General features: G+C 41.4%; 1 protein-coding gene across 1 annotated transcript in view; it reads right to left on the bottom strand.

Annotated features, from left to right (window-relative positions):
• The window catches only part of KAT6B (lysine acetyltransferase 6B), a 346,051-nt gene that overhangs the window by 20,518 nt on the left and 298,177 nt on the right, over window positions 1–27,356 (bottom strand). The window contains 3 exon segments of the mRNA XM_038743525.1: window positions 3,502–3,924; window positions 7,303–7,462; window positions 8,285–8,516. Of these exon segments, the coding sequence (XP_038599453.1) occupies window positions 3,502–3,924; window positions 7,303–7,462; window positions 8,285–8,516 (815 nt within the window).

Here is a 27,356-nt window from a genome sequence, read left to right as displayed (position 1 = left end):
TGTACTTCCCAAGCGCTTAGTACAGTGCTCTGCACACAGTAAGCGCTCAATAAATACGACTGAATGAATGAATGAGAGTCCAACAGCTGGTAGACATGTTGCTCCCTGTCCACAATGAGCTTAGAGCCCAGCGGGAGAGGCAGACATTAATATAAATAAATTCCAGATCATCATCATCAATGGTATTTGCTGAGTGCTTACTGTGTGCAGAGCACTCTACTAAGCACTTGGGAGAGTACAGCAGAACAGAGTTAGTAGATCTGTTTCCCTGCCCACAGCGAGCTTAGGTACGTAAGTGCTGCGGGGCTGAGGGTGAGGCGTGCCCAAAGGGCATGGGAAACTTGACAATCACCAAAAAATTGGAGGGGAAACTAGGCTAAAATTCAACTAAAATCCAACTAAAAAGGGGAGGCTGCAGCAGCAAACTTGAGCTAGACGTATTTCCCTTTGCAACAGACAGCAGCTTAAGAGGCTTTTGAGGAATCACAGGTATCTTCATTCACTCATTCAATCACATTCATTGAGCACTTACTGTGTGCAGAGCACTCTACTAAGCACTTGGGAGAGTACAGTTGAACAGAGTAGTAGTAGATCTGTTTCCCTGCCCACAGCGAGCTTAGGTACGTAAGTGCTGCGGGGCTGAGGGTATGGCGTGCCCAAAGGGCATGGGAAACTTGACAATCTCCAAAAAATTGGAGGGGAAACTAGGCTAAAATTCAACTAAAATTCAACTAAAAAGGGGAGGCTGCAGCAGCAAACTTGAGCTAGACGTATTTCCCTTTGCAACAGACAGCTGCTTAAGAGGCTTTTGAGGAATCACAGGTATCTTCATTCACTCATTCAATCACATTCACTGAGCGCTCACTCTATGCAAAGCACTGCGTCAAGCGCTTGGGAGAGTACAGTACAACAATAAACAGACACATTCCCTGACCTCAACCAGCAGACCGTGAGCTCGACGTGGGAACCGATCATCTTGTATCTACCCCATAAAGCTCGCTGTGGGAAGGGTATGTGTCCGTTTATTGTTATATTGCACTTTCCCGAGCACTCAATATAGTGCTCTGCACACAGCAATCAATCAATCAATCAATCAATCGTATTTATTGAGCGCTTACTGTGTGCAGAGCACTGTACTAAGCGCTTGGGAAGTACAAATTGGCAACATATACAGACAGTCCCTACCCAACAGTGGGCTCACAGTCTAAAAGGGGGAGACAGAGAACAAAACCAAACATACTAACAAAATAAAATATATAGAATAGATATGTACAAGTAAAATAAATATATAAATAGAGTAATAAATATGTACAAACATATATACATATATACAGGTGCTGTGGGGAAGGGAAGGAGGTAAGATGGTGGGATGGAGAGGGGGACGAGGGGGAGAGGAAGGAAAGGGCACAGCAGGCACTCAATAAATTCGACTGAATGTACTGAATACCTCAGCATTTAGTACAGTGTTTGATGCATAATAAGCACTTTCTCTCTTTCTCTCTCCCCCTGCTACCCCACCTTTCCCATCCCTCTTCTCTACTGAGAGTTCACCTCCTCCGGGAGGCCTTCCCAGACTGAGCCCCCTCCTTCCTCTCCCCCTTGTCCCCCTCTCCATCCCCGCCGTCTTACCTCCTTCCCTTCCCCACAGCACCTGTATATATGTATATATGTTTGTACATATTTATTACTCTATTTATTTATTTTACTTGTACATATCTATTCTATTTATTTTATTTTGTTAATATGTTTGGTTTTGTTCTCTGTCTCCCCCTTCTAGACTGTGAGCCCACTGTTGGGTAGAGACTGTCTCTATATGTTGCCAACTTGTACTTCCCAAGCGCTTAGTACAGTGCTCTGCACACAGTAAGCGCTCAATAAATACGATTGATTGATTGATTGATTGATTGATTGATTGATTCTCTTTCTCCTTCCTCTGGTTACAGAAGGGGAATGTCTTCAGTAGGGAACTAGTGGATAGACATGAAGCACAAGGCCAGCTGAGAGCCAGGAGAGTAATAATAATAATAATTGTGGTATTTGTTAAGCACTTACTGTGTGCCAAGCACTGTACTAAGCTAGAGTATCTAGATTATTTAACCTCTTGGTGCCTAGAATCTCTCCATTTAGAAAATGGGGGCAACATCTACTACTTCAAAGACGTAACAGTAATGAGGGAACTTCGAGCTGTTGGAGCGAACGCAATATTAGGAATATTCCTCATGTAAAATTTGTGATTAGGGGAAAAGAAGTCTTTGGGCAGTCAGGAGAGATTACACACACATACGCAAGCAGCGTGGCTCAGTGGAAAGAGCCCGGGCTTTGGAGTCAGAGGTCATGGGTTCAAATCCCGGCTCCGCCAACTGTCAGCTGTGTGACTTTGGGCAAGTCACTTAACTTCTCTGAGCCTCAGCTACCTCATCTGTAAAATGAGGATTAAGACTGTGAGCCCCATGTGGGACAACCTGATCACCTTGTATCCCCCCAGCGCTTAGAACAGTGCTTTGCACATAGTAAGCGCTTAACAAATGCCATTCTTATTCTTATTCTTATTATTATACGCAAGCAGCATGGCTCAGTGGAAAGAGCCCGCGCTTTGGAGTCAGAGGTCATGGGTTCAAATCCCAGCTCCTCCAACTGTCAGCTGTGTGACTTTGGGCAAGTCACTTCACTTCTCTGTGCCTCAGTTACCTCACCTGTAAAATGGGGATAAAACCGTGAGGCCCCCCGTGGGACAACCTGATCACCTTGTAATCTCCCCGCCGCTTAGAACAGTGCTTCGCACATAGTAAGCGCTTAATAAATGCCATCATTATTATAGTAAGCGCTTAACAAATACCATCATTCTTCTTCTTATTACCTACTTTCTGGTTTTGAAAGATATCTGCGGTTCAATTGGTAGAAGGGGTAAAGAAGGATCCGTCTTCCCCCTTCTAGACTGTGAGCCCGTTATGGGCAGGGATTGTCTCTCTCTGTTGCTGAATTGTACTTTCCAAGGGCTTAGCACACAGTAGGCGCTCAATAAATACGACTGAATGAACGAATGAATGCATCTACCTTTTAAACATTTGAAAGAGAAGGGAGAGCGAGCCCACACCCGTGAGCCTGCTGTTGGGTAGGGACTGTCTCTATGTGTTGCCGACTTGTACTTCCCAAGCGCTTAGTACAGTGCGCTGCACACAGTAAGCGCTCAATAAATATGATTGATTGATTGATTGATCTGCTTTCAATCAATTCAATACTAATACATACCAGCAGGTGGCAGGAATCATTGTGAAATCTAACCCCGGGAGTTTTGCATGTGTCTATAGACCATGCTCAAATTCAAAAGATAAACGCAATCACGAACGCAAGTTAAACAACGGTGATGGAAAGGGCAGACACACAGATAAACTGATGCGAAGGAATAAACAGCTTAGCAAATGCTGACGGTGGAGTGTTCAAAACAGCAAGTGAGATCGGGTTGAAACTGATTCGGTGATTAAGAAAACACAAGAGACATACCTTTCTGCTTACTACCAGAGACTGTGGTTTTGTCAGCCTCGGAGGAGAGCTGGGCTGATGATCTTCCTCTTCTTCTTCTTCCTCCTCTTCCTCCACCTCCTCTTCTTCCTCCTCTTCCTCTTCTTTGTCATCCTCCTCTTCCTCCTCTTCTTCCTCTTCTTCCTCCTCCTCCTCCTCTTCCTCCTCCTCCTCTTCTTCCTCCTCCTCCTCCTCCTCTTCCTCCTCCTCCTCCTCTTCACTGCTTTCTTTAGATGGCTCTGTCAACTGCCCTCGCTCCCCAGACACAGATACGGTCTCCGGAGAAGGCGAATATTGATTTTTTGATTGTACTTTTGCAGGTGATTGCTTGGTATTAGTTCGGGTTGCTTCGACTTCTCGCTCTTCTTTTTCCCAAGAGCCAGCTTGCTCCATAAGATGTTCAGCCTGGGGAAGAGACGAAAACAAGCTGGTTTAAGGAGAGAAGCGGTGCGGCCCAATGGAAAGAGCACTGGCCTGGGAAGCAGTTTGGCCTAGGTTCTTATCCGGGCCCTGCCACCTGCCTGCTGTGAGACTTCGGGCAAGTCGCTTAACTTTTCTGTATCTCAGATTTTTCATCTGCAAGCCGTATGTGGGACGGGTGCTGTGTCTGACCCGATTAGCTTGCATTTGCCCCAGATCATAGTAAAGTGCTTGGTACGTAGAAAAGTGCTTAACATCATTATCATTATTACTATCATTCATTCAATTATACGCGGCTCAGGGGAAAGAGCACGGGCTTTGGAGTCAGAGGTCATGGGTTCAAACCATCATCATCATCATCATCATCATCAATCGTATTTATTGAGCGCTTACTGTGTGCAGTGCACTGTAGTAAGCGCTTGGGAAGTCCAAGTTGGCAACATATAGAGACAGTCCCTACCCAACAGTGGGCTCACAGTCTAAAAGGGGGAGACAGAGAACAAAATCAAACATACTAACAAAATAAAATAAATAGAATAGATATGTACAAGTCAAATAAATAGAGTAATAAATATGTACAAACATATATACATATATACAGGTGCTGTGGGGAAGGGAAGGAGGTAAGATGGGGGGATGGAGAGGGGGATGAGGGGGAGAGGAAGGAAGGGGCTCAGTCTGGGAAGGCCTCCTGGAGGAGGTGAGCTCTCAGTAGGGCCTTGAAGGGAGGAAGAGAGCTAGCTTGGCGGATGGGCAGAGGGAGGACATTCCAGGCATTCCAAATCCCGAGTTTGCCAATTGTCAGCTGTGTGACTTTGGGCAAGTCGCTTAACTTCTCTGGGCCTCAGTTACCTCATCTATAAAATGGGGATTAAGACTGTGAGCCCCATGTGGGACAACCTGATCACCTTGTAACCTCCCCGGCGCTTAGAACAGTGCTCTGCACATAGTAAGCGCTTAATAAATGCCATTATTATTATTATTTATTGAGTGCTTACCATATGCAGAGTACTCTACTAAGGGCTTGGTAGAGTACAATATAACAATAAACAGACACATTTCCTGCCCACAGTGAGTTTACAGTCTAGAGGGGGAGACATTAATATACATAAATAAATTACAGATATGTATGTAAGTGCTGCAGGGCTGGAATGGGGGATGGATAAAGGGAGGAAGTTAGAGTGAGGCAGACGGGAATGGGAGAAGAGGAAAGGAAAGCTTAGTCGGAAGCCCTCGTGGAGGAGATGTGCCTACAAGAAGGTTTTGAATCAATCAATCGTATTTATTGAGCGCTTACTGTGTGCAGAGCACTGTACTAAGCGCTTGGGAAGTACAAGTCGGCAACACATGGAGACAGTCCCTACCCGACAGCGGGCTCACAGTCTAGAAGGGGGAGACAGACAACAAAACCAAGCATACTAACAAAATAAAATAAATAATAATAATAATAATAATAATAATAATAAAATAAATAATAGGTCACACATGGGGCTCACAGTCTAAGAAGGAGGGGGAATTTGAAGTTGGGGAGAGTGATTGTCTGTCGGATATGAGGTGGAAGGGTGTTCCAGGCCAGAAGCAGGATGAGGGCGAGAGGTTGGCGGCGAGACAGACGGTATAAAGGTATAGAGAGAAGGCTATCATTAGAGAAGCTATTATTTCTATTCAGCTTTAATATTTAGTAGAAGAGGTACTCTAAGTTAACCCTGATGGGTTCTGCTGGTTAACAGACCCTTGTTTTAGGTGTCTGGCAGAACACCTACTGGCTCTTCAGCCATGGATAGCATAACAAACCAAAGAAGATTGTGTTACATGGGATATTTAGCACTATTAATGATGCAATGAATTGATTTAAGTTCTTTACCACTACATTACATGCTCACCGGCATGGATCACTTTCAGCAAGTTCATAAACACAAAGAATCGATTAACACTGCAGACTTTGAATTTAGTACCAATCTGATCAGATTACATGCTGCCAACACTATCTTGGGGTGAAAAAACAGTCTTGGGATCAAAGGCAAATGTTTTAGTTTTCATAAACTAGGCAGCAAAACCAATCACAGCTCTTTATTCCAAAACCTCTGAAAAACCACTATATAACCGATTAATGTTAAAAGTACCCAAATGTCAAATGTTTAATTATTTCACAAGCTACAGTCTCCACTGCAAAGCATCTCTCTGGACTGTAATTTCCTTAAGGGCATGGAACGTATCTGCTAATTCTGTCGTACTGTGCTCTCCCAAGTGCTTAGTATAGTGGTCTGCAAATAGTAAGTACTCAATAAATACCACTGATTGATTGATTGATTGGTTGATTGCCAATACACGCATAATCCAAGTTTCAGGCATCCCATGATACATCCAATGTGGGGAGACGGTCATTATTGCTTGACACCTCCAAAATCCAATGCATCACTACAAAATACACTGTATTCATTTCATTTTTTCTTTCAATCATATCTATTGAGCACTGCCTGTGTGCAAAGCACTGTACTAAGCACTTGGGAGAGTACAGAACAACAACAAGCAGACACATTCCTACCCGCAGCGAGCTCATGGTTTAAATGGGGAGCCAGACATTAATATGAATAAATAGATAAAATAACTACAGATATATACGTATGTGCTCTGGGGATGGGAGGGAGGATGAATGAAGAAGCAAGTAAGAGCAGCGCAGAAGGGAGTGGGGGCAGAGGAGAGGATGGCTTAGTCATGGAGGGCTTCTTGGAGGAGATGTGCCTTCACTGTAGGCCCTGATGAAGAGGTTACCATCATTCTCTGACCACCAGAGGAAAGGTGTGAGATTAGGAAGTCTTGCATCAATTTTAAATAAACCAAATGAAACTCTAAAATGAAGAAAACAGTGATGGAGAATACGAGTTCAAAGGTGTGAAGAGGTATTCGGAAGAAGCAGGCCACTTGCAAGGTACTTTCTGAAGACAAGAAGATTATCATTCAGCTGAAATCATTCAACTTCTTCAGTAAAGTCAAAAACCCACTTCGTCTTTAAAACCAAGTTTCCAATTTTGTAGTCTCCTCCATAATTACAGAACTCTTCATTTATTTAACATTGTTACGCTACACTTTGAATTACTTTGAGAAAGATCAAATAGTATAGCAACGCTTAATGTAGCAGTAAAAAAGTCATTTTATAGTCTTCTAGAGGCTTCGGAAATGGACCCCAATTACAAGACGTAAGCCTTTGAGAAAATGGATCTCATGATATCGGCCATATTTTCAAGGAGGGCATTAGGCCTCTATTGTGGGGTATGCCTATAATGTTAATAACAATTTCTAAATATTATTTAAGGCCTTAGGAGTGGAGGAAATCAATTTACATTGACGGCAGTGATTATTTACCTCTTTTTCAGTTTCAAGCTCTTCTTCAGAAACTGCTGCATTAGAAACCAACAATGGCATCCACCTTAGACTCTCAGGGTCAAGTTCATTAATGCGGGCATTGGTTTTCAGCTTCTCCATATGGCCGGATATCAGCTTCTCCCTTCTAATGATTACAAATCTGTAGCATAATGAACAAAAAGAACACGGGAGAAAGACAGGGATGAAGATTTATTTAATTTTAACACTTGCACCATATCTCTGATAAAGAAATATCTGGAAAGATACTAATGGAAAAGTTAACAAGCTTAATACCACGTGGAAACACCAGCATATTTTTTTTAAGGCTATGCTAAATTTATTAAGGTTTCTCACCACGTCTGCCACCCACTCAGCAAACTTGGAAGCAGTGTGGCCTAGCAGATAGAGCACAAGCCTAGAAGTCAGAAGGACCTGGGTTCTAGTTCTAGCTCGGCCACTTGTCTGCTGTGTGACCTTGGACAAGTCACTTGACTTCTCCGTGCCTCAGTTACCTCATCTGAAAAATGGGGATGAAGACTGTGAGCCCTTTGTGGGACCTGACTGTGTCCAACCTGATTACCTTGTATCCACATGGAACATGCCTAGCACATAGTTAAGTGCTTAACAAGTACCACTGAAAAAACAATATGCACTATATACCTTGTGACCCAAACCATGCTGCAAACTACCAGAATTCTTTGGCTTAAAAGCTTAATACAAATAGCTTTAATATTAATAACAGCTTACTCATAGCTTAAAAGCTAATTTATAAATACTCTGCACCCCTTTTAAGGTGGTTTTGAGTTCTACTTCACTTCTCTGTGCCTTGGTTACCTCACCTGTAAAATGGGGATTAACGCTGTGAACCCCATGTGGGACAACCTAATTAACTTCTAGCTACTCCAGTGCGTAAAACAGTGCGTAAAACAGTGTCTGGCACATAGTAAGCGCTTAACAAATACCATCATTATCATCTACTCACTTTTCTTCTCTCTTGTCAATCATACTGAGATGCTGCAGAGTTGTGGCAATATCATGAGGACACATGCCAGTAGCCCGGCTGATCCCCTTGATGCTGATGTGTTTCTCGTGGTGGTGATAGAGGTATTCTAATATGACGCTCTTCCAGTAGGCCAGATATGAGAGACGACCCAGATCAGACAGGGGCTTTTCAGGAGATCCTGCTTGTCCTTCTCTTCGAGAAAGCAAATAACCTAATACGGGGGAACGGAGAAAAAAACCACATCCTTACTGTGCTAGATTGAGAATCGAAGGCCATTCTGATGCTAACCTTCTCTTCTATCTCGCTGCCGACCTCTCGCCCACGTCCTACCTCAGGCCTGGAACACTCTCCCTCCTCATATCAGACAGGTAATTGCTCTCCCCAACTTCATTCATTCATTTATTCAATCGTATTTATTGGGCGCTTACTTTGTGCAGAACACTGTACCAAGCGCTTGGGAAGTACAAATTGGCAACATATAGAGACAGTCCCTTCCCAAAGCCTTATGTCATCCTCTCCTCTTCTCCCACTCCCTTCTGCGTCACCCTTACTTACTCCTTCATTCATCTTCCCTCCCATCCCCACAGCTCATATGCTTATAGCTGTATATATCTGCTATTTATTTACATATTTATTCGTTTATTTGTATATTAATGTCTGTCTCTCCCTCTAGACTGCGAGCTCATTGTGGGCAGGCAAGGTGTCTATTTGCTGTTATATTGTACTCTCCCACATGCTTCATAGAGTACTTTGCACACAGTAAGTGCTTCATAAACATGATTGATTGAAAGAATGAATGAATGGATGGATAAAGGCAACCCACAAGTGGATATGAGATAGCACTGGAGCTCCATCGCTTTTCTTGGCAAGAATATACGTTTTCCTATTTGTAGCGAGTTGGTTTTCCTGAACCTTATTCTTTGAAAAATTGTATCTTGCAGAAAGACAATTTATTTATACGGTGCCAACATTTCAAACTTATCTTGAAAAGTAACTGACAAAGACTAAAAGTTAAAGTCCAGGGGGTAATCCTTCAAAGGATCAGTGTCAAGAAATCACTGGGAACCTCAGTTTCTTACAAATACTAAATATCTCCCTCTTAGGCTGTGAGCCCCACGTGGGACAGGGACTGCGTCTGACCTGATTATCTTGTATCTATGCCACCGCTTAGTACACAGCTGGGCACAGAGTACACACTTAATGATTACCACATTATTATCATGATTATTACTATTATTATTATTATTATTATCATCAGGCACTTATTTATAAATTTGCTCAGGGATTACCTCAAAGATTAACTGGCAAATCGTTTTCTACAGCAAAGTAATCTTCTGACCGTTGATCTTACAAAAAGGGGCCTCTGTCATCTTGGATTTTATCCTGCTTGTGTATTTTACTAGTGGGCTGATTTGAAGCTTTGTTTCAGAGCACTAATAAAAGAAGTGCCTTTTATATCAAATGCTGTAACTCATGTCAACTTCACTAGCTCTCTTTTCAACTACGTCATGGAAATTACTTTGCGTTACAGTGCATTTTGGCAATTCTGACCCAGACCCTTTCCCCTAAAGTACAAAAAAACTGTCCATGGAAACTTATACTCAAATGTTCCACGGTGTGTCTGGATCTTTAGCACACATGCCATATTGCATTTGTTAAGTTAGGCCTTTACGAGGAGAAAGTTTCAAAAAGGAGAATACATTTGAAAACTGCTGAACAAAACTATCTGAATGAATAAAAGCCGGTGGCCACCATTCTAACGCAGAGAGAAGAAACTTACAAAACTGATCATTTTTACCTTTCTCGAAATAACCATAACTTCACTTTATAAATTCCCTAAAATTATACAAATATCGACCCTATATATTTGATGCAGGCAACTGGCTAATCACATTGCTGCCACTTTGAAGCTGTAGGTGAAGAGGATTAGTTTCATCATCATCATCATCATCAATCGTATTTATTGAGCGCTTACTATGTGCAGAGCACTGTACTAAGCGCTTGGGAAGTACAAATTGGCAACATATAAGGACAGTCCCAAACCAACAGTGGGCTCACAGTCTAAAAGGGGGAGACAGAGAACAAAACCAAACATACTAACAAAATAAAATTAATAGAATAGATATGTACAAGTAAAATAAATAAATAAATAAATAAATAGAGTAATAAATATGTACAAACATATATACAGGTAAATTTTTATGTGAGCCTTCCAAGTTGACTTATTCTAAGCCCTCTTGTGAATTTACAATTTATTTCAATTACCATACCAGACATTTGAACCCGGGCCTCTAGCCTTTCCAGGCTGTTACTTTACCTCTAAGCCACAGCAGTTCTCACAGCAGTTTCAGAAATGTAGGTGACCCACACACCATTCTTAAGAACTTGTCTTAACTTGGGCTTTAGAAGAAATCTGTAATCCTAAATGTTTTTTCTTGCCCCCAAAATCAAGGCAAATAAAACCTTAAAAAGCATTTAATATTGATCAACTGGAGGGAGGGCATTCCAGGCCAGAGGTAGGATGTGGGCCAGGGGTTGGCGGTGAGACACGAGAGACGAGGCACAATGAGAAAGTTAGCACCAGAGAAGTGAAGTGTGCAGGGTGGGTTGTAGAAGGAGAGAAGGGAGGTGAGGTAGGAGGGGGCGAGGTGATGGACAGCCTTGAAGCCCTGGGTGAGGAGTTTCTGCCTGATGTGCAGATTGATCGGTAGCCACTGGAGATTTTTGAGGAGGGGAGTAATATGCCCAGAGCGTTTCTGGACAAAGATAATCCGGGCAGCAGCATGAAGTATGGATTGAAGTGGAGAGAGACACGAGGATGGGAGATCAGAGAGAAGGCTAGTGCAGTAGTCCAGACGGGATAGGATGAGAGCTTGAATGAGCAGGGTAGCAGTTTGGATGGAGAGGAAAGGGCGGATCTTGGCAATGTTGCGGAGCTGAGACCGGCAGGTTTTGGTGACGGCTTGGATGTGAGGGGTGAACGAGAGAGCGGAGTCGAGGATGACACCAAGGTTGCGGGCTTGTGACATGGGAAGGATGGTAGTGCCGTCAACAGAGGTGGGAAAGTCAGGGAGAGGGCAGGGTTTGGGAGGGAAGACAAGGAGTTCAGTCTTGGACATGCGGACATTCAAGTACACATGTCCCAAAGGCAGGAGATAATCAGGTTAGACACAGTCTCTCTCCCACATAAGGCTCACAATCTAAGTATGAGAAAGAACGGGTAACGAATCCCCATTTCTCGGATGAGGAAGCAGCGTGGCTCAGTGAAAAGAGCCCAGGCTTGGAGTCAGAGGTCGTGGGTTTGAATCCCTGCTCGGCCACTTGTCAGCTGTGTGACCTTGGGCAAGTCACTTAACTTCTCTGTGCCTCAGTTACCTCATTTGGAAAATGGGGATTAAGACTGTGAGCCCAACGTGGGACAACCTGATCACCTTGTATCCCCCCAGTGCTTAGAACAGTGCTTCGCACATAGTAAGCACTTCACAAATACCATTATTATTATTATTATTGTTAGGAAACTGAGGCCCAGAAAAGTTAAGTTACTTGCCCAAAGTCACACAGCAGGCAATGATAATAATAATTATTAAGGTATTTAAGCACTTACTATGTGCCAAGTACTGTTCTAAAACACTGGAGTAGATGTAAGGTACTTCCCAAGCACTTAGTACAGTGCTCTGCACACAGTAAGTGCTCAATAAATACGATTAAATGAATGAATGAATGTAAGGTAAGGTAGATGTAAGGTTGGACACAGCCCCTGTCCCACATGGGGCTCACAGTCTTAATCCCCATTTTACAGATGAGGTAACTGAGGCCCAGAAAAGTCGAGTGACTTGCCCAAGGTCATACAGCAGGCAAGTAACAGAGACAGGATTAGAACCCAGGTCTCCTGCCTCCCAGTTCTAGGCCAGTCTGCTACCTAGAAGCTGGGCATTCCTACAGCTTTGAAATCCTTCAGTTTGAGATGAAATGATGCCCTGCTGGTGCTCCAGTCTGTCTGGCACCATTCCAAAGGACATTCTGGCAGTTTTCATTAGGTTTTCTGCTCTTCTGTCTATCTGGGCACTTTGGGGAGAACCTACTACCCCGGCAACAGAAGAGATGGCAAGTATAAAGCTTTGGGATTATGATGAAAATGTACAGGGGTTGCCAAGAGCAGACTGGTACATACCTCTGGTCTTCAGGATTACTGCCTGTCAAAAGCGCTATGCTGATTCTTCTAAGCAGTTCAGAATTAGGTGCATGTCTTATTTTCTATTATTATTATTTTCTATTTTTCCCCCTCTCCATCCCCCTCATCTTACCTCCTTCCCTTCCCCACAGCACCTGTATATATGTTTGTACATATTTATTACTCTATTTATTTATTAATTTTACTTGTACCTATCTATTCTATTTATTTTATTTTGTTAGTATGTTTGGTTTTGTTCTCTGTCTCCCCCTTCTAGACTGTGAGCCCGCTGTTGGGTAGGGACTGTCTCTATATGTTGTCAGCTTGTACTTCCCAAGCGCTTAGTACAGTGCTCTGCACACAGTAAGTGCTCAATAAATACGATTGATTGATTGGCACTATTCCAAAGGACATTCTGGCAGTTTTCATTAGGTTTTCTGCTCTTCTATCTGGGCACTTTGGGGAGAACCTACTACCTCGGCAACAGAAGAGATTGCAAGTATAAACCTTTGGGATTATGATGAAAATGTACAGGGGTTGCCAAGAGCAGACTGGTACATAACTTTGGTCTTCAGGATTACTGCCTGTCAAAAGCGCTATGCTGATTCTTCTATGCAGTTCAGAATTAGGTGCATGTCATTTTCTATTATTATTATTTTCTATTATTCCCCCTCTCCATCCCCCTCATTTTACCTCCTTCCCTTCCCACAGCACCTGTATATATGTATATATGTTTGTACATATTTATTACTCTATTTATTTATTTATTTTACTTGTACCTATCTATTCTATTTATTTTATTTTGTTAGTATGTTTGGTTTTGTTCTCTGTCTCCCCCTTCTAGACTGTGAGCCCACTGTTGGGTAGGGACTGTCTCTATCTGTTGCCAACTTGTACTTCCCAAGCGCTTAGTCCAGTGCTCTGCACACAGTAACCGCTCAATAAATACGATTGATTGATTGATTGGCACTATTCCAAAGGACATTCTTGCAGTTTTCATCAGGTTTTCTGCTCTTCTGTCTATCTGGGCACTTTGGGGAGAACGTACTACCTCGGCAATAGAAGAGATGGCAAGTATAAAGCTTTGGGATTATGATGAAAATGTACAGGGGTTGCCAAGAGCAGACTGGTACATAACTCTGGTCTTCAGGATTACTGCCTGTCAAAAGCGCTATGCTGATTCTTCTAAGCAGTTCAGAATTAGGTGCATGTCTTATTTTCTATTATTCCCCCTCTCCATCCCCCTCATCTTACCTCCTTCCCTTCCCCACAGCACCTGTATATATGTTTGTACATATTTATTACTCTATTTATTTATTTTACTTGTACATATCTATTCTATTTATTTTATTTTGTTAGTATGTTTGGTTTTGTTCTCTGTCTCCCCCTTCTAGACTGTGAGCCCACTGTTGGGTAGGGACTGTCTCTATATGTTGCCAACTTGTACTTCCCAAGCGCTTAGTCCAGTGCTCTGCACACAGTAAGTGCTCAATAAATATGATTGATTGATTGGCACTATTCCAAAGGACATTCTGGCAGTTTTCATTAGGTTTTCTGCTCTTCTGTCTATCTGGGCACTTTGGGGAGAACCTACTACCCCGGCAACAGACGAGATTGCAAGTATAAAGCTTTGGGACTATGATGAAAATGTACAGGGAGTTTGGACTGGTACATAACTTTGGTCTGCAGGATTATTGCCTGTCAAAAGCGCTATGCTGATTCTTCTAAGCAGTTCAGAATTAGGTGCATGTCTTATTTTCTATAAGCCACCGGAGAACAGTCATCAGCACGCAGCAGTTTCTGGATGACTGTCTCAAGGATTTTCGATGATGCCTGGAGATTGCTGTTTAGGAAGTTTCCTGACGGAATAGAAGTGTAAACTGACACTGGATTCTAGGTACCTTATCATTATCATCATCATCATCATCAATCATATTTATTGAGCGCTTACTGTGTGCAGAGCACTGTACTAAGGGCTTGGGAAGTACAAGTTGGTACCTTATCACAGCCAAGCATGGCACTATAGGATGAGGTGTACATGACTAAACTCTGCTTTACTCAGACAGGGAAAGAGCCAGGGGACTTTTACCTTTGACTCGACTGTCCATACTATATAGGATAACCTTAGGAGTTTAGTGAACAAGGTCTATTGATAATAGCAAAAACATTAGAAGCAGCGTGGCTCAGCGGAAAGAGCTCAGGCTAGGGAGTCAGAGGTCATGGGTTCTAATCCCGGCTCCGCCACTTGTCAGCTGTGTGACTTTGGGAAAGTCACTTCACTTCTCTGGGCCTCAGTGACCTCATCTGGAAAATGAGGATGAAGACTGTGAGTCCCCACCTGATCACCTTGTATCCTCTGCCCCCAGCGCTTAGAACAGTGCTTGGCACATAGTAAGCGCTTCACCTTGTATCCTCCCCAGCACTTAGAACGGTGCTTTGCACATAGTAAGCGCTTAACAGATGCCATCCTTCCTCTCCCCCTCGTCCCCCTCTCCATCCCCCCATCTTACCTCCTTCCCTTCCCCACAGCACCTGTATATATGTATATACGGTTGTACATATTTATTACTCTATTTATTTTACTTGTACATATCTATCCTATTTATTTTATTTTGTTGGTATGTTTGTTTTTGTTCTCTGTCTCCCCCTTTTAGACTGTGAGCCCACTGTTGGGTAGGGGCTGTCTCTATGTGTTGCCAATTTGTACTTCCCAAGCGCTTAGCACAGTGCTCTGCACATAGTAAGCGCTCAATAAATACGATTGATGATGATGATGATGATCATTATTATTATTAACAGATGCCATCATCATCATCATCATCATTAATGAGGTCTAGGAATAGGATACAGAATCAATCCATCATTCGAGGGCATTTATTGAGTGCAGAGCATTGGACTAAGCACTCAGAAGAGTACAATACAGCAGAATTAGAAGACACGTCCCCTGCCCATAATGAGCTTACAGTCTAGAGAGAGAGTCAATGTTACTGAATGTATTTTTCCTGATTCTGTTTCATTGCAAATACTGGTTATGATATGGGCAGAGCCTCAAAGCATCGTTGATGATACTTTGAGTGAGACCCTTTACTGGTATCATCCTCTTCCTCCTCATCAAAAAACATGTGAGCACCACTGCCTGCATAGCTTTGTTCTTCTACAGGGAAAAGATGTGACCCATGTACTACAAGATTTTACAATATCCTAATCCGGCAATGGGCTAGTCCCCTTAGGCAGAGCCATTATGTACCCAGTGGTCTCAAACCTGTGTTGAAAAGATCTAGCTGTCACTTTTCGGATTTTAACGCGTATCTCTTGAATTTAGGGCCAAGCATACGTATCTGATTCAGGACTAATTAAACAAAACCATTATAAACACCTGGAGTGCCCACCTGAGAAGAAAACACTTAACTTGAGCTTGTTACTCAAAAAAGCTTACATATGCAGACAGGCAGTGAATAGGTCATGAAAAACATTATTTCCATAAATCGTATTTATCGAGCACCTACTGTGTGCAGAGCACTGACCTATGTGCTTGGGAAAGTAACAGAGTTAGTCAACACGTTCCCTGCCTACAATGAGATTACAGTCTGGGGGGAGAAAGACATTACTATAAATAGATTAAATTATGGATAAACACTCTAAGTGCTATAGGGCTGAGGGAGTGGTGAATAAGCAGTGTGGCTCAATGGAAATGTGGCTCAATAAATGCCATTATTATTATTATTATACGGTAAACACTTAACAAGCGCCACCATTATTATCATTATTGTTACGATTCTTATTTTTGTTGTTATATATTCAAGATGGATAAGGAGCAGACACAATTATGATGATGGTGATGCTGATATTTGTTAAGCGCTTACTATGTGCACTGTTCTAAGCCCTGAGGGAGATATAAGGTTATCAGGTTGTCCCAAGTCGGGCTAACAGTCTTCATCTCCATTTTCCAGATGAGGGAACTGAGGCCCAGAGAAGTGAAGTGACTTGCCCAAAGTCACACAGCTGACAAGTGGTGGAGTCGGGATTAGAAGCCACGGCCTCTGACTCCCAGGCGTGGGCTCTTTCTACTAAGCCACGCTGCTTTTCTGCTTCAATTATTCCATTGGTTAATAATCAACCAAATGAAAAAAAAAAAAGCTGATTACACAAAACTTTTAAAAGATGGATAAATTGAGGCCCAAATCTATTCTGAGTCATACACTACTTTCCAGAAGAATCAGAATCAAAGCTGAATTCTCCTGACATTCTACTTGTTTATTTGTTTTCTTAATGATGTGCATTTAGCTTTATTTCTACTTATTCTGATGACTTGACACCTGTCCACATATTTTGTTTTGTTGTCTGTCTCCCCCTTCTAGACTGTGAGCCCGTTGTTGGGTAGGGACCTTCTGTATATGTTGCCAACTTGTAATAATAATAATGATGATGATGGCATTTATTAAGCGCTTACTATGTGCCAAGCACTGTTCTAGGCGCTGGGGAGATTACAAGGTGAACAGGTTGTCCCACGTGGGGCTCACAGTCTTAATCCCCAATTTACAGATGAGGTAACTGAGGCACAGAGAAGTGAAGCGACTTGCCCGAAGTCACACAGCTGACAAGTGGCGGAGTTGGGATTTGAACCCATGACCTCTGACTCCAAAGCCCGTGCTCTTTCCACTGAGCCATGCTGCTTCTCTACTTCCCAAGCGCTTAGTACAGTGCTCTGCACACAGTAAGCGCTCAATAAATACGATTGAATGAATGAATGAATCTGTGGGGCTTATAACAGTGATAACAATAATAACAACAGTAATAATAATACTAATTCATTCAATCGTATTTATTGAGCACTTACTGTGTGCAGAGCACTGTACTAAGCGCTATAATGGTATTTATATTCTCAATGGTATTCTCAATGGTAATGAGAAGCAGCGTGGCTCAGTGGAAAGAGCCCGGGCTTTGGAGTCAGAGGTCATGGGTTCAAACGCCGGCTCCGCCGCTTGTCAGCTGTGTGACTTTGGGCAAGTCGCTTCACTTCTCTGTGCCTCAGTTCCCTCATCTGTAAAATGGGGGTTAAGACTGTGAGCCCCACGTGGGACAACCCGTTCACCTTGTAATCTCCCCAGCGCTTAGAACAGTGCTTTGCACATAGTAAGCGCTTAATAAATGCCATTATTATTATTATTTGTTAAGCGCATACTATGTGGTGGGTATTGTACTAAGCACTAGGGTGTATACAAACAAATCAGGTGGGACACAGTCCCTGTTCCACATGAGGCTCAGTCTTAGTCTCCATTTTGCAGATAACTGAGGCACAGAGAAGTGAGGTGCCTTACCCAAGGTCACACAGCAGACAAGTGGTAGAGCTGGGATTAGAACCCAGGTCCTTCTGACTGCCAGGCCTGTGGTCTAGCCACTCGGCCCCGTTGCTTCCCTGTGGAGTGGCGCAACACATTTTACTGATTTATCTCTGATACCGTGTTCAAGTAAAATGAAGTGGAATGATTCCTGCAACCACTGACACTATTTTATATCATTTACATTATTTTATCGTTACGTTTTTCCAGCCCCGATAAGAACCTAGGAATCAACCTAGATTTAAAAGGTGGAAATTGGAGAACAGGTAAATCTCGTTTTCTTCAGTTGGGGTCTTCCTCATTATGATCTGGGCTTTGGCAATAATACTTACACACGGAGCCACTGCCATATACATTGAAGCCAAGGAGCAGTAGAAAGGAACTGAATATTCCATTTCTCCCTCTTTTAGACTGTGAGCCCACTGTTGGGTAGGGACTATCTCTATCTGTTGCCAATTTGTACTTCCCAAGCGCTTAGTACAGTGCTCTGCACACAGTAAGCGCTCAATAAATACGATTGATGATGATGATGATGATTTCTGGCAGCTTCTCAAGAAACCACAAAAGCTCAGAATGTGAACCTTCCCTTATTGTAAAACCCAAGGTAGCAAGAGTAAGGTAAGAGTAATACATCCTGATTTAGGTGAGATAGTCCAAAACTTTGGGAGTCTTTTACACTTCCCGATTTAGTTCTTTAGAACACATGTGACCCAAAAATCCAAATGGGGAAAAAAATGGCTGATGGAACAGTGTGTGCATCTCAGCGCGTGGGTAATACTACTACTACTAATAATAATAATGGCATCCCCCTTTTAGACTGTGAGCCCACTATTGGGTAGGGACCGTCTCTATATGTTGCCAATTTGTACTTGCCAAGTGCTTAGTACAGTGCTCTGCACACAGTAAGCGCTCAATAAATACGATTGATGATGATGATGACTTGTCAAGCGCTTACTATGTGCAAAGCACTGTTCTAAGCGCTGGGGAGGATACAAGGTGATCAGGTTGTCCCATGTGGGGCTCACAATCTTAATCCCCATTTTACAGATGAGGGAACTGAGGCACAGAGAAGTGAAGTGACTTGCCCAAAGTCACACAGCTGACAAGTGGCGGAGCCGGGATTTGAACCCATGACCTCTGACTCCAAAGTCCGGGCTCCTTCCACTGAGCCACGCTGCTTCTCTACTACTACTAATAATAGTATTTGTTAAGCATTTACTATGGGCCAAGCACTGTTCTAAGCGCCGGGGAGGATACAAGGTGATCAGGTTGTCTCAGGTAGGGCTCACTGTCTTAATCCCCACTTTGCAGATGAGGTAACTGAGGCACAGAGAAGCTAAAAGTCACGCAGCTGACAAGTGGTGGAGCCGGGATTAGAACTCCCAAGCTTATGCTCTTTCCACTATAATATTAATTTGCATTTGTTAAGCACTTACTATGTGCAAAGCACTGTTCTAAGAGCTGGGGAGGATACAGGGTGATCAGGTTGTCCCACGTGGGGCTCACAGCCTTAATCCCCATTTTACAGATGAGGGAACTGAGGCCCAGAGAAGTTAAGTGACTTGCCCAAGATCACACAGCAGACACTAAGGTGGAATAGAGGGAGAGAAGAGGTTAGAAAGGAGAGAGGAGAGAGAGGCTGTGCCTGCTCACCCCACTGGGGTCAAGGACTTGGGTATCCACTTGGGTCTTGGGCCCGTGGAGCTGAATCAATCAATCAATCAATCAATCGTATTTATTGAGCGCTTACTATGTGCAGAGCACTGTACTAAGCGCTTAGGAAGTACAAATTGGCAACACATAGAGACAGTCCCTACCCAACAGTGGGCTCACAGTCTAAAAGGGGGAGACAGAGAACAGAACCAAACATACCAACAGAATAAGATAAATAGGATAGAAATGTACAAGTAAAATAAATAAATAAATAAATAAATAGAGTAATAAATAAATAAATAGAGTAATAGCTGAAGGTTGAGGGAATGATCTGAGTACAGTGACTGGAGCTCATTAGCTGTCATACCTGGGGGAGTCCTCACTGCTGCCTCATGAAGTGGCATCGGATCATGGTGGGTTATCTTGGCAAGTCATTTAACTTCTCTGGTCCTCAGTTTCCTCATCTGTAAAATGGGGATTAAATCCGACCCTCCCCTACTTAGACTGTCATTCGGGACAGGGGTGGTGTACGACCTGGCTATTTTGCATCTACCCCAGTACTTAGTACAAGGCTTGGCTTAACAAATACCAAAATTAATTCAGTGAAAGTGACTGCCAGCCATCTTTGATGGAGCTGAGGGACCCTATCAGGGCAAAATAAACAGATCTGCAGCTCCCTCCGGCATCATCATCATCAATCGTATTTACTGAGCGCTTACTATGTGCAGAGCACTGTACTAAGCGCTTGGGAAGTACAAATTGGCAACCTAAGAAGAGTCCCTCGGGAAGCTGTCTGTGTCGGACGAGGCCTGAAGAATTCAGAACAGCTGTTCTTTGGGGCAGTCAGCGGCAAAATCACTCGATACAACTGAAGTAACTGAAGTAATTGAAGTATTGAAGTAATCACTTCAATACACTCTGCTCCTACAGCTGAGGCAAAATGAATAAAAACGGTAGCAACAACAAGATGTAGGACCTTTCTAAAAGCCCTTCCTAACACCACCTCCCTATAAGTTAAGCAGCAGATATTAACACCCCCATTTTATAGGCCGAAGTTACACTATAAGTCAGTGACGGAGGTATCGCATGTCCTCAACTACATCACTTCTGATCAGGTCCACTGGAAAAGCAGGAACCAATTGTGCATTAAATTTCCCCTGGGAGAATCTGCTATCTTAGCTCTATCCCCTATACCTTGAAAAGAAAACTTGGCACAGGCTAAAAAGAGGGACAGTTTGTGACTTAAGAAATATCCAGAATCACCTCCAGCTGGTTCATACAAAAGGGCCCCTTTGTGGCCTCATATTCAGTCATGATTTTGAATACAGTCCTCAAATATTTGCTCTCCAGATATGGGCTGTAATAACTGCTGTTGGGCAATTCCTGTTCTTCGAAAGGTTTTACAGGTGGATCAATACCTGGCTCCTTTTCCTTTTGATCAACCGAGCAATTTCAATATGTCCACAACTTCGTTAGCACTACAGAGTTGTTTTCCCCTCACAACACCCCCAGATAAATAACGGGGGAGGTGATACACACAGACTAGATGCTCGATTATCGGACAAGTCAACAACGAAAGAGAGGAATCACCTAGACCAGGAAAGGAGAGGGAGGTTGTTATTTTTATTTAAAAAAAGGGCTCTCTTGCCAAAGTCAACTCCAAATGATTGTTCAGAACCTCCTCCAGCTCTGAATTATTGAGGAATTTTAACCTCCTCCCAGCTCCTTCAGTCTCAGTCAAGCTCAAATTTAGACTATAATTCACTGAAGTTACTGCCCTTCGCATTTTATTTCTTGGGTGGACTAATTACTAATCCTTCTGGCTTTAGTAAAACTAGTAACTGCAGCCTCTAAGATATGAAAGAAGGGGAATATACTGTGTATTTTGGACTGCATTTTCTAACATTTTTCTCAGCATTAAGCAATAGTTTTCCAATTTTAATTGCAGACTCCAGTTAATTAAATGTAAAGCTGCCTTACAGAACCACTGAGGATGCAGAGGTCTCCCTGTTGCATTAATAGGATGCTTTCTATTAAAGCCTTATAATTTTGAAATATTCTTCAATTAAATCTTCAAAATAAAATCATCATCATCAATCGTATTTATTGAGCGCTTACTGTGTGCAGAGCACTGTACTAAGCGCTTGGGAAGTACAAATTGGCAACATATAGAGACAGTCCCTACCCAACAGTGGGCTCACAGTCTAAAAGGGGGAGACAGAGAACAAAACCAAACATACTAACAAAATAAAATAAATAGAATAGATACGTTCTATAGATAATAATATATTACATTATATTATATATTAATATCTATTAATATATAAATAATATAATATAATAGATAATATAGATATATAGATAGATAATATATAGATAAGATATAGATATATAGATATATATAGATATAGATCTATATCTATATAGATATAGATAGATAATATAGATAATATAATAGATAATAATCACAACATTATGAACATAGATGGAAGACATTGCAGGCAAACTGATGGGATTAGGAGGTTTTAATCAAACACAATCATTAAAAAAACCTGTTCCTCTTCCTTCCCTAAAAGATGAGAGACAAATTCATTCAATGATCCCTTTTCCTTATTTTTGCACATCTAGACATTTCGACTGGTCTTTATTACCTTTATTCTGAACTAATATGCCATCTATGCCACATAATTGACAGCAACTGCATTTTAAAATTAGGTGTCACTGAATTCTGATTACTGGAGAAACTATTTTGAATGGACACTAGATACTCATTTCAGATTTCTCCAATAAAATGATGATCGGGACTATTAAAAATGCATATGTCAGGAAAAACTAGGAATTCCTCGAACTTAACTGTTCTTTCAGTTATTGCGGATTTGAGTGGCTGGATATGCTAGATGGCTGCATTAACTTCAGCTTGGGCTTTGCCGCTACCTGCGAGAAAATGCATCTTATGGATGGTTTCTTTTACTCCTCTTGTTCTCCCTCCCTGAGCCCTTTGTAGCACTGTGCCCGATCTGATTACCTTACACTTAACCCAGTGCTTAACACAGTGGTTGACACAGATTTAGTGCTTAATGAATGCCATTAATATTATTATGATCCCTCAGAAACTGTGGAAAAAAGAGGAGCGGAACAGTATAAGCAGGGAAATTGAGGGGAAAGAATAGAGTAAAATATTCTGTTTAAGGTTATATTGGATAATATTCAATCACAGGGAAAGAAGTGGCAGTCAAAAATATACAGAGAGGAGTTAAAGAACCACCAGGATTTATTTCCCTATACAGGGTCAAGAAATCTTGGCATTGCTCAATGACCCTTAAAATTAAAACGTCTTTTTAGGATCCTGCTAAGCTTCAAGAGGGGCAAATTTGGTGGTCACAGAACTATTTATGCAATTTAGAATTCATCCTAGAAGAATCTCTTTCACAAAGTAGGATCGTAAATGGACATTTAAGTAGAAATATGAACCGGGGAATTAACAGTGCAAATCTTCCCTCAGTTTCCCCATTACTACAATTGGATACCTGTCACCTCTTCCACCACGAAGTACTGAAAGGCACTGACAGGTTAATGTGTATAGAAAACACTTTGGATCTTGGAATGAAATGGACTACACTTTGGCCAACCTCACCTGAGAGCCTGGTCTGAATGTACTTGGGCAAGTGAGAATTTGCAAATGCTAATTATACATTTAAAGAATAATCAGATCATTTCCAGGATCTATTACCGATCAAAGAAGTTAGTAAATCTCTAATGTAGTAGAATAAACTTTATTCTGGTAATTTTCAAAATAGAAGCTAGACCACCATTCAAGTGCTCCAACTTGCTTTCTCGCAAATAACTTACCCACACACTAATGATATAGGCTTTCTATACATTGGAGTTCAGAGAAACACAACATAATAAAACCAGAGATAACATACAGCTTTTTTATTTGGCTTTTTAGTTCTTCCAAACATTTAGCTCCATCTTTTGAAAGAGGAGTAATATACAGGAATATATATCTAGGTTAAAAATTGGGTGAAACAATGAAGTCATTTCAAGTTTTTGAATTATTTTTCCATATGAACAGAGAAAAGCTTATTTTGGGATTCTGAGCCTAAAAACTGCTTCAGAAAACAAACTAATCTTCAATTGAACAACTTCAAAAAAGCATCTTAAAAATTTGCCCTCCAGGTTCACAAAGTTGAAACCTGGATGGGATTTTCAAAATCCTGCAACAGGAATTTACAATGGAAAAGTTATAATAACTTTTAAACTATGTATTTGTGGGCAGGCTGCAATTACACATGAAACACATGTACCTTCGAACACAATAACTGCCTCAAGCAAATAGCTCTCCTCACTTGTAATATTTCACACACAAGACTTTCACCTGCTGCTAGAAAATGAGAACTTAACAAACTCAAATAAGCTACAAAAATGTTTTCTTTCTACTTTTATAGCACTCTGCTTCCTTCAGGGGTAGTCTTTGTTGAGACTCTCCAGACAGCCAGACAGCTCAGTTCAACCCAAACTCCAACCCACAAATCAAAATTGCTAGAGCAGGCAGTCAGAACGGCCTAAACCTAATAGCTTGCATATTTCCTTACATATTAGAACCAGTTTTTCTGTGGCCAAGTTGTTGCCAGAACATTGGAATTTCCCTCTCCTTGCATTCCTCAAATCAAAAAATGGTCACCATCTTAAGTTTACAAAAACCAACAGAATAAATTAAAATGTCAGTCCTGAAACTAGATGAGCATACCAGAGGGAAGAAATATATGTAGGGAAAATACATACAGAGACACACACACTATCTAGAAGAAGAAAATTGGTATATTCATCTATTATTATTTTTAATATATGGGATACTCCAGGTAGGAATCTTGCCACCTTTCAAACACAAAAAGCCCTTCTAAAATTAGGCCCACCGCCTCTAACCTAAGGTCGTGCCTACCGAATACTGCAAGAATAGAGAAACTGGGCTTCCGATGATTTACGAATAAAAGACCGGTATCTGCAATTATGCTTAAGAAATAGAATTATACTATTCTGAAAAAAACTGAAAGCTCTTATTAACAAACAATAAAATTCCACCTAGGGACCCAATTACAGTCTTGGAACAGATAGGATCGTGGTCACAAGCAGGGCATGAAAGCGGGAAAGAGCCAGTGCTCCACAAACAGCTCATACCTGCGGAAGTTAAATGTTATTTACGCTTTTGAAGCACTCATCTTTATCAATTATTTGTCACAGTAACACAATAATCCAGTTCTCCTTTAATGCAAGGGTTGCATTCTTGCAAAACCTCCCACTTAGGAAGACTGGGGTACTCCTCTCTTGTTCCTAAACTGTGTGCATGCGCACAAGCAGTTCCTTTCATAACCTGCCAAGCCAAGCCCAAACAAGCTTGCTCTGTTGGAAGAAAGTTCTCCTAATTTCCTAATCATGTTCTGGCCACAGCATGTGTCAAATGCAGGAGCTATCACAGAAGTGAGTGTAGATTGATATGACTACGAGAGTTACATGATTTGTTAAAGCTAGTGAAGGAAAATTTGATTGCCTTCTTATAAGCAATGCTTTTGGGGTAACATGGCAATAAAGACGTACAGAAGTTATGCAAAAACAGCGTAGAAATCTGTGATAAATACAAACCATTCATTTACGCTTTTAATCGGAGTCGAATTCATATCATCTTTAATTGACAACATTAACCTACAAATACAATTACAGTAAAACTACATTAAGAGGGGAAAGGAGAGAAAATTCATTTTTTATTAGAGAAATTCAAGAGATTATTTTGATAAATACCATTTTATTACAGCCTGTGAGTCTGTACCTCCCTTCGCAGTCCTTACAATTAAGTTTAGCTCTCTGATGTCTGAAAAGGCCTGTCTTTTCCTGCGTCTTTACTATGCCTTGGTCTCTCCCATATTGACTGATTGCCTCTGGATAGCTCCTGGAACTAGCAATTTAACCGAGGCCCCGATGTCTCTCTTTTCCAAAAGTAGGGTAGGTAAAAGAATGAAGCCAAGTTAGGTAAATATCCAATCTGAATGATCATAGGCTCCGAATTTAGAGGAGGCCAAATCAGTGAGGTTGAAAAGACTGTAATTTAGAGTGTATTGAAGAGGATACCAAATATACGTTCACCCAGATGTCCTATGATGCTGAGGTTGGACTCTTGTATAACCTGGTGCTAAGGTAAACTCATACTGCAGTCCTCACCCATTCTGATATGCACGTGCATGATGCATATGTGGCAGCAGTTTCTTCAAAAACACATTCCATCCAGCTTCATGTTGCCGAAAAAAACTTCCCTAACTGAGTGTTATGGAAAATTGGGGGCATTTTCCATTTACACATCAAATGATAGAGTTCAATGCTGTTCCCTATCTGCAGGAAAATACTTAATTTCCTCATTTTCTTTGATAATCAAAAAAGCCTTGAGTTTCTCATTTATAGATTGGATGCCATTTGTTGAAAATGAATACTATACATTAAATGATCGGAAATCAACAGAAAAGTCACCAGCAAAAGTTCAATAACAGAAACTGTTCGAAATGCCTCACAGCAAACACCTATCATCTCCAAATCAAAGTATAGCATAGATAATCATATGGGACTAAAATACGATTTTACGATGGAAGTGTATGATTTTGGCCAAGAAGATTGATTGCGAACCATGTAACCACCTCTTGTAACTACTTGAAAACTGAAACAAACTTTCTGTATAATTCTGTAAGGGACTGGATATCAAAATATATAATTTTATCTACTTTTAGCTTGGTTTAAACAACCTGTTAAATGCTGATTTTGACGAATAATGACAGAAATCTTCTAAGTATAATAGTGAAAGACAGCTGATTGGGGGTTTATCTTATCTTTCAGTCAATGCTATTATTAATTATTTTATAAAATCAACTTTAGGACATCTCCTCACTAACAGGACACAATCAGTTTCTTCCCTCACCATGCTCATCTCCAGAGTATTTTGTGGATTTTTTGATAAACATATTATTAAAGAGGTGTGGTATAAGATTATGGGGCTTCTGTAGCCTCATTGTCTTTCATGTTGGGATTCACAGAAATGCTGTTAAAAATGAAAAAAAAAATCACTGTGTTGATACCACTACTTAAAGATACAGGACTATCTTTTCTTTAGAGGAAGATGTATGGCTAGGCTCTGTCTTGTACCAAATTTAATAGATCCAGGTTTTGGCACTTTCTGAAGCATTTATGGGCCTCATTTTTATTTGTTCTTCCTTTTTTCATACAAACTATTTAAACAAAAACAGAACCTAAAATTCTGCCACATTTTTTTCCCCTCAGAGGAAACAGGGCTTCCAAACAAGAGCATGTCTTCAGATTTGTCTGACTGAAATGATTTTTCATTTTCTTTCAACACATTTTCCCTCCCATCTTGGCTATTCTTTTCACTCCAAACTTGTTTTGCAATTCTTTATCTCCTTTCCCTGACCTTTTAAAATTGGTCTCTCTGTTCTGCATTGCTACTGCTTGCCTGATACCGTCGCTTCATCAGTCTCTCCCCTAACCACACCACTCCCATTATTTTGTTCCATTTCCTTCCTGAGCCAGTATGTGTCATTCATTCTTGGTTTTAGGGAGGGAAACACAATTTATAAGAACACCGATTTCTGAAGCACTTCAGAACACAGGATTCTAGTACATTCGGCTTTACTGCTTCACATAAAGAGGATCTGAAAAACTTGGACACAAAGGCTGTCCGCAACCAAGCCAGGTGCACTTGTAATCATAGTAGAGTTAGGCCCTGGCTGTTTTGTTTACCAACCCTGAACAGGTTAAAATTTGCATCAACTCTTTCTAAGGTTCAATATTACAATGCTGATTATTAGTAAATACCAAACCCAACCTAACAGGT

Source organism: Tachyglossus aculeatus, chromosome 3 (assembly GCF_015852505.1).
Source record: "Tachyglossus aculeatus isolate mTacAcu1 chromosome 3, mTacAcu1.pri, whole genome shotgun sequence".
NCBI classification, from domain to species: Eukaryota; Metazoa; Chordata; class Mammalia; order Monotremata; family Tachyglossidae; genus Tachyglossus; species Tachyglossus aculeatus.
Note: the sequence above shows the minus strand (reverse complement) of the source record. Positions and strands in the feature narration are given on the sequence as shown.